General features: G+C 31.3%; 1 protein-coding gene across 4 annotated transcripts in view; it reads left to right on the top strand.

Moving 5' to 3' along the window:
* The window catches only part of su(f) (cleavage stimulation factor subunit su(f)), a 17,081-nt gene continuing 4,627 nt past the window's right edge, over positions 1 to 12,454 (top strand). For all 4 annotated transcript variants that reach the window (XR_013882880.1, XR_013882881.1, XM_080173468.1 and 1 more), the window contains exons 1-13: positions 1 to 837; positions 1,331 to 1,460; positions 1,722 to 1,764; positions 2,031 to 2,158; positions 5,926 to 6,036; positions 6,358 to 6,514; positions 8,826 to 8,899; positions 9,345 to 9,476; positions 10,149 to 10,229; positions 10,712 to 10,777; positions 11,371 to 11,480; positions 11,982 to 12,069; positions 12,340 to 12,421. Coding sequence is in view for 2 of the 4 variants with exons in the window: in XM_080173468.1 (XP_080029594.1) it covers positions 716 to 837; positions 1,331 to 1,460; positions 1,722 to 1,764; positions 2,031 to 2,158; positions 5,926 to 6,036; positions 6,358 to 6,514; positions 8,826 to 8,899; positions 9,345 to 9,476; positions 10,149 to 10,229; positions 10,712 to 10,777; positions 11,371 to 11,480; positions 11,982 to 12,069; positions 12,340 to 12,421 (1,324 nt within the window). In the remaining 2 variants the exon portion in view is untranslated. The remainder of the gene's footprint in view (positions 838 to 1,330; positions 1,461 to 1,721; positions 1,765 to 2,030; positions 2,159 to 5,925; positions 6,037 to 6,357; positions 6,515 to 8,825; positions 8,900 to 9,344; positions 9,477 to 10,148; positions 10,230 to 10,711; positions 10,778 to 11,370; positions 11,481 to 11,981; positions 12,070 to 12,339; positions 12,422 to 12,454) is intronic.

The raw sequence follows: 12,454 nt of genomic DNA on the forward strand, positions 1-12,454 counted from the left end.
AAGTTTGTAGAGCACTTTTGAGTTTTGATTTGATATTATTTTTGTTAAAATATTATTAATTAAGCTATTAGTTGAGTTTTAAAGTATTTTGTTCTGTAAATGAATGTTTTTCTAATAAAATTGATGTAAAAATTATATTCCCTTAGTTATTTAAAATTGAAGGAAAATCATTTATAGTAATTTTTCAAAAAAAAAAGCTGATAAATGAATTTCAAGCCATACTCAGTTTTTGCATATCTTTGGTTTTATATTTGCATCTCTTTTAGTTCATAAACTATCGGTTTGCTACGTACATGCGATCGTCAGACAAAAGATATTAGTATTCTGTTTTAAAGTTTTTAGTAATTTTTAATTAAATATATAAACATCAGGATATTTTGCATATTACGATTAACATTATTTATTCGCCAATATCCTATTCTTTAATTAAGACTCATAAAACAAAAACATCCATGACTTGGTTCATATTGGCTTTTGTATAACTGAATATTTGATGTCTCTGGGAGGCGTAAATTTCGGTCTCAAAACAGTATATTAATTAAAGCAATCTTGGAACATTATAAATTAATTTCGACTAAGATTAGATAGGTTTTTAGTTTGACTAAATAAACAAATCCTAGTTTGACATTAGTTTTATAAATTCAGGAAGTTGTTAAGTGCGAGCAAAAGCGAATTTTCGTTTCAATCTATAAAAGCTTATTTTATTTTAGTAAGAATGGCTATAAACCCCGAGCGAATAGCAGCCGCTCGAAGGAAGCTAGCGGAGGAGCCATACGATGTGGACAGTTGGTTTCTACTTCTTAAACATGCTCAACAAAGAAATATTACAGAAGCAAGGTATTGTCATGCACGTACATTTTTGAGAATAATATTTGGGACTTGGAAAATTTGCAAATCACATGTCTAGCTATTTTATTGTATATGACTAATATTTATCATAAGTAAATAATGTTTGTGATCGTATTTAAAAAACTAGGATGTTATATTAAATTAAAGGCTGTGTGTGCTAAACAATGAAGACCCCCCCCCTCCTCCCTCATAATTTGTGAGTAAATTGTATGAGGGTATTATTTTTTTGTTATGCCAAACCCCTGAGAGGGGTAGGGGGTCTCTCACGGCGGGGCTATCCAGTATCCAATATAACGAAAAACTAACATCCCCTCCTTATTTTAAAATTATTTTAAGAATAGGGTGTGTGGGACCATTGTTCAACGGACGCTTATGAGGCAAGAAGCTTTTATTGGTTAATTTTAAGTCAAAATCGTTTAGGTATTAGGGTTACTGTTCAGCAGTTAGAAAAGTTTAATCCTTTAATCATTTTTTATTCTAGGGATGTCTACGAAGAAATTATCGCCACATTTCCTACTAATGGTAAATTTTGGAAGGCCTACATAGAGCATGAAATGAAAATGGGAAACCATGAACGAGTGGAAAAACTTTTTCAACGAAGTTTGATAAAGGTAAATAAATAAAATGTAGAAGAGAAGGAAGGAACTGAGATTAATAATTATTTTCCCACTCTTGTTCCTCCCTTAGATTTTGTAGTTACCAAAGGCAGAACCACACGTTGCATTGTCATGTTTTTATGATCCTTTATCTGTGTAAAAAGAATATTCTTTAAAAGATAGGTATTTATTAATTATTTTTTAGTTATTGTTAGTATTTTTATTTTCATAATCCCAGATGCCTTGGTACCTTCTCTAATTTTAATTTTCTTTTAGGTTTTATCTTTAGATCTTTGGAAGACCTATCTACAATATGTCAAGGAAATTACAGTCAATTTTAAATATTTATCAGTATTTTAGATAAGGACGATTAAGTCTTTCAAAATAAAATAGATGGAATAAATATTATTTTGTTTGTGTGTAGAAGTGTCTAACTTAAGTGCTATTTTGCATTTGCCCTACCTTCTTATTATACCTAGAGCTTTTATTGATTTTGTCATCCTTGTTTTAAATAATTCCCATTTTTTAAAAGAAAAAATCGTCCTTTTCTAATAACTAAACAAATCAGACTGTAAATATGAGCACAGGAAACAAAACAAAATCTTGCAACATTCCGAGAGAAGATGGCACAAGCTTATGATTTTGCCCTGGACAAAATGGGCCTGGACATTGCTTCTAACACACTCTGGGCAGATTATATCACTTTTCTGAAGGTAATTTAACAATCTTTATATAAAAGTAACAGGATGTCTTTCTGTAGCTTAAGATATCTTTAACCACTAGACCGTCAAAACTGGTTTCTACCAGGGAGGAAGGGAGGGGACAATGGGCAATTAATTCAATTTTATAGTTGTGACACTTTAAGGTTGAAAAACCAGATAATTCCAGATAAAACGAGTATTTCTGATAGTGCAACTTTTATTCGAAATTTATTCATTTTTTAATTAATTTTAATTCAAAATGCACCATCCCCCAAATTCTACTTTACTAAAAGCCTCTGATTATCAAGATAAAGAACTTGGTAGCAATTCATTTACTAAAGAATATTAGTTTTAGAATTTAGCGTAGAAAAATAGCATAAAACCATCTTAAGATTTTAATGATAAAAACAGTCTAAAAGGATTTCAGAACCTTTATGCATCTTCCCTAAAATGTAGAACTTAATCGGATCGGTAACCACATTCTTAAGCTATATATAAACAAAACTTACTACTTTTTATTGGATATTAGCGCAGCTTACTATATGTGTATGAGCATGTTATAAATGGACGTACGGATTTTCTAGTGACAATTGAGTTTTTATGGTTTCTAAATCGTAATAAATAATATACAAGAATCAGTTAAAACAATTGTATTAAAAATTATTAAAATAACAACAAATTCTACTTAAATAATACATATATGTATATATCATATCACAATAGAATTGTTAGGTAAATAGGTATAAAACAATTGAATCAAAAATGATTTATGGGTATAGTCCCATTCGTGGCAACACCCCTTAAGGGGCGATTCGTCGTATTTTCAAAATTGTTTGGGGCTGGAAATAGGAGAAAAGCTACTGTGAAAATACAAAGAAACTCCCCTTAAGGGGTGTTTTCACGAAAGGGGCTACCCTGATTTAATTACAACAAAATAATAAATAAAAATAAAATCAATTAGATTAACTTTTTAAAATCTAAAAAAATTGTCAGTTTAAGACGTACCTACACAGTTACACACACTAGGTATAAACAAAATAACTTGATTAAAATTTGTTTATGAATAAAAAAGGTTGTAGAATAGAATGTCTCAAGGATATTTTTAGTTTTGTATTTAGATTTATGGTTCTAATTCTTAATTATATTTGGTCTAGTTACAAAAAATTTACTTTTTATTGATAAAGTCTTAATAAAACATATTTTGGAAAGTATCAGATAAAACAAATTGATAAAAGTAAAATAAACTTCTAAATGACCCCCTTTTAAATAAAATTAAACAAGGATGACAACATCCATAAAAGCGAAGCTCTGAAACGGAAGGACAAACGAATATTAACACTTGTAGATTGTCAGAACTGAATTAGCAGAATATTAATGCTTCAGTACAAACAATATTGTAAGTAAATTTGTTGCAAAACTGCATAAATAGATAATACTGTTTAAGGACATACTTAAATTTTTAGGACTTGTTTATAGAGATGCTTTGCTTATAACATTGTACCTTATTGTAATAGGAATCAGTTTTCAAAAAATCTGAAGAATCGGATAATTTGTTATCAAAAAAGTTAAAAATCGACATGTTTCAAATGGATGTACGGACATTCTGGTATTGATTATAGGGTTGCTACGCTTTCTAAATTGTATCGAACTATTACAGGAATCATCATGCAAAGTTTGGAATCGATAGGACAATTCTAACCTGTTTAAATAAAAGAAAAGAGCTAACTCTCTGTGACTGAGGTACGGACGGACGTACGGACGGACCGACCGTAATCATAGAAAAGCTTTGCTTAAAAAAAAATAAAATTATGTAAATGTCAAACTACGGACCACCCCTACACGCTGCAGATACCCTCCATGATGTAACTTAAATTCTTTCTTGCACGTTCGCACCATATCAATAACATCTTCTTTCAGGAAAGTTAATTTTCTCTTTGTTAGTCATCTGAAATAAATATTTTTTTTAGTATTTATAGGCTTAACTGAAAGGCAAAAATATTAATTCGGCACTAATATAAATACCAATGAAATTATTACCTACTGCTACCTAGTTAAAAAACCATAACTGGAAATTACTTTTAGATATAGTCCCTTTCGTAACATCGCACCATATGGGGCGATTCTTCGTATTTTTCACAGTAGCTTTTTTCCTATTTATAGCCCCTGCGGGAGGCTCTAACCCAACGGGCCATTACCTAACCCTGTGGGGCAATCATCTAACCCAATAAAACCTAACCTAACCTAGCCTAACCTAAAATAACCTATAAAAAGCTATTTTAAAAATACAAAGAATAGCCCCATATGGGGCGATGTTACGTAAGGGACTATTCACTATTCCCTTACTTTTCTCAAAATTAGGTACCTAATAAGAATGAAATGATAACCGAAAAGCAATCTTCTAATTGTTAATAATTAGTGGCAAAGGTACAGTATTATTAAAAATGTCAATCTGTATGTCTTTCCCTTCCTAACATTCCATTAATTACAACATATTTTCTTAATATTTAAATTTCTATGCTTTGGTAGTTGTCAACTTTGTTTTGATAAAAAATGTATATATACCGTAACCATTTTGTTGTTCTCCCGGAAACCTAGGCAGTATCACATTTTCTGCTTGTTTGCATTTTATACAAGATTTCATCTGAAAAATATTAAAGATTCTTATAGAGTTGCTTCATTTTCCAAGTCTCACCTAATTGTTATAGAAATCATCATGTAAAGTTTTAAATCGATAGGACAATTCTAATCTGTTTAATTTAACAAAATGAGCTAACCGTAATGGACAGACGTACGGACAGACCGAACCTTAAATTATAAAAAGCTTCGCTTTTAAAATTTTTATAAAATCATCACTAGACTAAATTTTATCTTGTAATGTAATGCCCTCTAAAATGGAGAACTATATCAACATACAAAAAACGTATTACTATATATAAAAGGATACAAATATTATATTATATCTTGTCAATAAAACATTTGAAAAAGGAAACCAAAAATCGCCACTTGTCACTAAATTTCTATTTAGAAATGTGTGTGTATATTGAGACGCTTGTTTGTGTATGTATTTCTTTCTAATATTGCCATACACTGAGCTATAATCAACAGCAGAAAATATATTCTATTAGCGTAGCTACTTTATAACTCATTTATTTTAAATTTGATTAATGAAAGATATCTAAAAGCAATTTAATTATTAATTTAAAAAAAATAAATACAATAATTTCTATAATCATAACTGCAAACAAATATTCCATAATTATTTTTTCATTATAATTTTTAAAACAATTAAAGTAAAAATTTTCTGTCTGTTTGTTTATTGTTTACATTTTTATTGTTGCGCTAGTTTTTATAAGAATGCCCCGCCATGTTGCATGATTTCTCGTGACGTCATTCATATTTTAGTCCCCAAAGTCAGTCAGAAACTGCTAAATTCATGCACATTCCCTTTAAGCCAGTCCCCAAAGTCTGAGACTCCTTAAATATGAATATTCGATCCATTGTCCCCTCCCTTCCTCCCTGGGTTTCTACGTACATAGTTATAGGAGGGAAATGCTTGGGCCGAAAACAGCGCAATTTGTTACCATGCACAGACAAAGGTTATACAATCAAAGGGTTGGTTGTTCTGAAGTGCGTTGACACTATTACCTAGCAAGAATTGGTTCATTCAAACATACACCAAAATATGATCTCGTGGTGTATCAAGTTCTCAATAGGTTATTCAGGTAAGTAAATCTCTATAATAGTTCATTAATACACAAGTGTAATTATTATTCTTTCAGGGCGTGGAAGCTGTAGGAGGCTACGCAGAAAATCAAAAGATCATGGCAATCAGAAAAGTTTATCAGAGAGCAGTTGTTAAACCAATGTTGAACATTGAAAATATGTGGAAGGTAAAAATAGATAAGTTTTAATTAAAGAACATACAAAATAAAACCTGACAGATGGACATTATCCGTACGATGTTCATTATACATACCTAGCTAGTATAGGTAAATGGTTAATTAGCCACGGAATTATATAAAAAAGAATTTCTGCATACTTCTAAAATTACTTTAATTTTACCTATGTTGATTAAAAAAAGGGCAAAAAGAATTGATTTAATGAAGTCGACTTCAAAAAGTATTTTTAATTTTACCTATTATATATTTTATAGCAATGAAGTATTTGGATAGTTGATACCTCTCCATTTGGAGTAATTGATTTTTTTAAAGGAATACTCAACCTTTGAGCAAAGCGTGAACCCCATCATAGCAGAGAGATTAACAGCTGAGAAGTCACGTGATTATTTGAATGCTCGTCGTGTTGCCAAGGAGTATGAGGCAATGACAAGGACGCTGAACAAACAGTTGCCGTCAATACCGCCTACAGGTTGCCATTTTAGTTGATATTAGTAGCTACGCCCCAGATACCTCTAGGGACAAGTGCGGGAAAGATGAGGGGGTGGGGGGGGGGGAATAGACCCTCCAATTGATATTTTAAAAAAAGATTTTTTTGGGGGGCACAGTTATGGATTCTCGACCACAAAGATTTTTTTATCCAATCTTGACAAGTGAGGTATTTTTGGAAAGAGGAATATACATAGAAACCGCCTATGTAAATTAGAAAATCCGCAGAAATCATATTTGCAAGTTATTTGCAAAAATCTGCAATAGTAATTTGCAAAATTAATTTCATGCCTGACTTATTTAGAAAAATTTTTTTTATGAAATGTGTTTATAAGTTTAGAACATACTTAAGACAAAAAAAATCTCTTTAGCGTTACTTTTTTCACCTTATATATGAAAAAAGCAGTTTCTCACAATTTATTATAAAAAAGGTATAGGAACAAAAAATATGTTTTTTCTTGATGTGAACACAATAATTGGCATAAAATCTATCATCCTAAATGTAAAAATCAGAAATAGACTCCTTTTTAGAGTCAATATAGTGCAAAAAATAACCAAGTCATTTTTGCAAAGTATGAAAATCTAAAGAAAATAGTTCTGTTTGCGTTAATATACATATCAGATAAATGTATATAAAAGGGGGGGGGGGGGTTTAATGCAACCATCTCGTAATCAGTGAGCAAATGGCACTTAGAATTCGAATTTAAATCTGAAATTTTGCATGAGTAATCCTTGGTAGGTCTATTTTCCCTAAATCAAACAAAAAGTTGGAAAAGTAACGGCTAACGGCTGGCGGCTCAGCAGTTTTGCCATTTTTTGGATATCTATAGTACAAATTATTCACGAAACCTATCTCCACCTTATTCTCATTGCCACTCCAAAACGCTATTAAACGGTTCTAGACAGTATCTGTTGGTACTAGAAGTTTCAAAAATGATTATTGCTATTATTTAACATGAATTAAACCAAAAATATGTTTTAAATAGTTGATTCCTATGTAATTGATGATGAATTTACCCTGAAAATAGGCAAAAAACGGCTAAACGGCTGAGCCGCCAGCCGTTACTTTTCCAACTTTTTGTTCGATTTAGGGAAAATAGACCTACCAAGGATTACTTATGCAAAAGTTTAGATCAAAATTCGAATTCTAAGTGCCATTTGCTCACTGATTACAAGATGGTTGCATTAAAAACCCCCCCTTAGTGATCAAAAACTATAAAACATGTTATAAGTTTTTTCAACACTGTCATTGATTAAATTGCACTTTTAGGTTTAAGTATTACCGAAGTAGTGCATAAAAACTCTTTTTATGTAGTAATTAAACAAAATAAATGCCAAAAAAACCAACTACAAAATGGTCTACTGCATTATAAAAAACGCCTAATTGTTGATTTGAATTTATTTTGTTTAATAACTTAATAAAAAGAGTTTTTATGTGCAACTTTGGTAATGAGTAAACCTAAAAGTGCATTTTAATCAATGATAGGGTTGAAAAAAGTTATAACTTGTTTTATAGTTTTTGATCACTAATGTTATATACATTTATCTAATATGTTTATCAAAAGCAAAAAGAACTATTTTCTTTAGATTTTCAAACTTTGCAAAAATGTCTTGGGTACTTTTTGCACTATATTGTCTCTAAAAAGGAGTCTATATCTGATTTTTACATTTAGGATGATAGATTTTATGCCAATTATTGTGTTTACATCAAGAAAAAACATATTTTTTTGTTCCTGTACCTTTTTTTATCATAAATTGTGAGAAACTGCTTTTTTCATATATAAGGTGAAAAAAGTAACACTAAAGAAATTTTTTGCCTTAAGTATGTTCTAAACTTATAGATAAACACATTTCATAAAAAGATTTTTTTCTAAATAAGTCATTTAAGGCATGAAATTAATTTTGCAAATTAATATTGCAGATTTTGGCAAATAACTTGCAAATATGATTTCTGCGGATTTTCTAGTTTACACAGTTGTTTTCTATGTATATTCCTCTTTCCAAAAATACCTCACTTGTCAAGATTGGATAAAAAAATCTTTGTGGCCGAAAATCCATAACTGTGGGGGTTGGTATCTTTTGGTGTGGGTGATTTCTCTTGGGAGTATAAAGGTACCTAACTTACCAAAAAATAGTTAAAACATTCCTAAGACTTAAAAAGGCTCTACTGTAAAGAAGAACCATATCGGTCAAGCGGTTAGTAAACCTTCAAGTTTCTCATAAACATACAGACTCCCTGTTACTTTTATGTAATAAATCCTTTCACTAATATAAAACGTAAATATTTTACCCAGGTTCAAACGAAGAGACGAAGCAGATAGAAGCTTGGAACAACTATATTAGTTGGGAGAAATCAAACCCACTCAAAGTAAGTTACACCTAAGATTGAATACGAAAAGTTTTTTAAAGGGGGACTTTTTACGAACAAGAGCAAGTGATGCTGGACATTTTTGGCCAATGAAATAGTTGGAATCACGAAAAGGTTTAGACTTATTTCAAGAGCATGGTAGACCTTATTTATTTTCATTCCTTTTGCCCTATCTCCAGAAACCAAGAATTTGAATGGAAAAATGTCCTAATATGATTCATTGCTAGAAGGTGCTTAACTTCACTTGCTCTCGTTCGTTCAACAAAGTGCCCTTTATATCAAACTAGAAACCTACAAAGTAAATGATGAAAATAAAAGCAACGAGATTTTACATATCAGCAAAAAAGTATGACCAAGACCATGTCTAAAGGTTTTTATTTTGCTTATAGCAATAAAAAGTCCAGTATCTATGCTGCTGTTAGAAATAATCGTCTTTACTTTAAAGGTCGAAGATCCAGGATTGGTGGGCAAAAGAGTGATGTTTGCGTACGAACAGTGTTTGCTTTGTCTTGGTCACCATCCGGATATTTGGCTGGAAGCTGCTCTATACCTTCAGGATACCGCCAAAATATTACAGGTTGTACATTATTTTACAGATATTATAACTTCTACCTAACAACTTTATTATCCCTTCAAAGGGTACTTGGCACTAAAATAAGCAAGCATCTTTCAGCATTAGTGTTATCTTAGTAAGATCAGCATTATTTATTTAGATTAACATAGTACAGAGTAAATTATGTAATAAACAAGATCATGATAAAATAAACAGAGCGAAGCACATCAAGAATCAGATTATATAATATGATTATAGTTCAGGATATCTCCTCCAATCATGTAAAACATAGTCAACATACATTCAATGAAATTAAAATTTTACACACGCCACTGAACTAAATATTGTTGGAACTTTATATTATTAAATATTTTCCAATATAGCTTCAAAACCGAATAATATCCGCTGGACTGGAACCGGTTCGCAGCAATCCTGTAAATCATATATGATATATGACATTGTATTGCAGACTATTTTTACAAATGTTAAAATATAAAACCATAGAATTGAAGCCAGTTTTGTTACCCCGTACCTTCGGCCCCTCGGGTTTGATTTTTCATTTTAATATTTGCAGAAAAATGTCTATTATAAGATGCGATAAATTTCTATTACAGGGTTTTTTTAAATTGAGCACTGACCTAATTGCAAATAGTACGTTGATAAAAACATCATAGAATGTTCTTTGTTTAAATTAAGGAAAAAGCTGATGTGAATACTGCAGATTCATTCCTGGAACAAACAAGCCAGCTGTATGAACGGGCCATCTCGGGTGTACTCAGGAAATTTGATTAACTGTGATATAAATTTTTACTTGTCGCAAAATTAAAATGTCATTAAGCCAAGAGACGACATAAAAGCAACTTTGTTTAGATTTACATTAAAGAAAATATGATAAATATTAGAAGTGAAAATATATGTATATAAGCTTTGTTTGTGATCCGTAAAATGAAAGACTATGATTAAGTAGGATAGTACATCTTTATTTAGAACTTGCACACCAATTGCCTGTTATTCAGTGATAACTGATAACCCTCCCCCCCCCCCTTTGGGTCTAACACCTTACAGGCTATGTCCCAATATCCAATATAACCCAACATGGCCTAAAGTAATGAACAATGAAAATAAAAAACCCACCCCATCATTTTCAGTTAAAAGATTAGAGTGGAGGGGGGGGGGGGGGGGGTTAGTGATCATTGATCAACTGGGTATTTTGTGTTAAAGTTACCTTTTTTTTAAATATAGTTAATTTGATTTGTCTTAGCTATTGTATGCTGCTTTACTTTTCCTATGCAGACTTTGAGGAACAAAACATGAAATTTGACAAGGTAAAAATTTAATTTTAATGTTACATAAAAACAAGATAGTTAAACTAGGGGTGTATATTTCGAGGTGGGGGTGTTCAAGATAAGGTTTATTTACTAGGTAAGTATATAAATTGGGGAAAGAAAATTGATTTAATTGGAAAATATATCCCTCTGAATTACACTCTATGTATTAGTAGCCAGAGGCTACTATTCAGCCAATTAAATCCGATTGAAATTGCCGCAAAATTTAATATTTTGTTGGTAAAGTTGGCGTGTAACTTGTTTTATGTAACTGAAAGGGAGTGGGTAAGAAGAGGAGGAAAAAGGGAATGGGTTTGTGGGGATATTTTTCTTTAAAGTTGTTTGTCAGAATCACATCCCCTTTTCCCTGATTAGTAGCATACAATGAGTATCGCAAAAAGTAGCTATAATACAGTTACAATGTCTTCTTGAAAAACTTTCTGTTTCAACAAATAAAAAGGAAAAAGATAATAGAGGAGTGGATATTCATTTTGTACAGTCATTTGCAAGATCTACAGGAAAACATATATGGTAATTTTTTTTATATTTTTTTATTTTAATTACCTAGGTACTTGATGAGAAATTTGTTTTAGGTTCACAAAATCTACCAGCGATGTTTGGATGTAAAAGATGTAGATCCCACTCTATGCTATATACAGTACCTGAAATTTACCAGACGGGCAGAGGGTATTAAATCCGCCAGGTATGATATTTCAGTGCTTTCACTTAAAGTGCCAGATAATTACTCATACCCCCCCCCCCCACCATAATTTTAAAATAATTGAAAAAAAGTCGGGAGTTTTTTTTACACTAAGCCAATCCCTGCCTGGAGGGGGGGGAGGGGCATGGCCCTGTGGGGCTGCCCATTACCCAATACAACCTAACAAAATCTAATAAACAAAGAAACGAAAAACTATCTGTTTTCAATTTATTTTTAAAATAATGGGGGCGCTTGGCTTAGGGTATCAGTACTCAACAATGTACTTAGTTTACATGCTATATTGTTAGTTGCGCTGTATATACTTCGATATGTATGTCAGCAACATCAGGGTTACTTAAAAAATAGAAAATATAGCTTCCATATTTTGTTGACAGATTTTAAATTCTTAAAAACTGTAAATTGTTCTACAAATTTTGATTTTTGGTTAAGAATGATATTCAAGCAGCCGGATTTATTATTTACATGTTTTTTTTTGTTGTTCAGAGGTGTGTTTAAGAAAGCCCGGGAGGATACAAGATCAAATTTCCATGTTTATGTGGCAGCTGCGCTTATGGAGTATTACTGTTCCAAGGTTGGTAGCAAAATAGAAATAACATGGATAACGGCATTAATATAAGCGACTCCTTATATAAAACTCTACGAAACCTACTTAAAGACAGGAATAGGCATTTGGTATCTAAACTAATAATTTTAAAAATTATCAATTTATGCAGAATTTTATAAAAAAAAAAGGAGGAAAATCAATCTATTGACCTATCCTTTTGAAAATACCCCAATCTTTCCCACTTCATTTTGTATCGTGATACTGATCAATGACTTCACCTACTTATGATTATTTTAGGACAAGAGTGTGGCTTTCAAGATTTTCGAACTTGGCTTGAAAAGATTTAACAACAGCCCCGAATATATTCTCGCATACCTAGGTAAGGTTTTAGTAGCTAATCTACTCTATAATT

This window comes from Acartia tonsa, chromosome 10, assembly GCF_053477335.1.
Source record: "Acartia tonsa isolate MP-2025a chromosome 10, ASM5347733v1, whole genome shotgun sequence".
NCBI lineage: Eukaryota > Metazoa > Arthropoda > Copepoda > Calanoida > Acartiidae > Acartia > Acartia tonsa.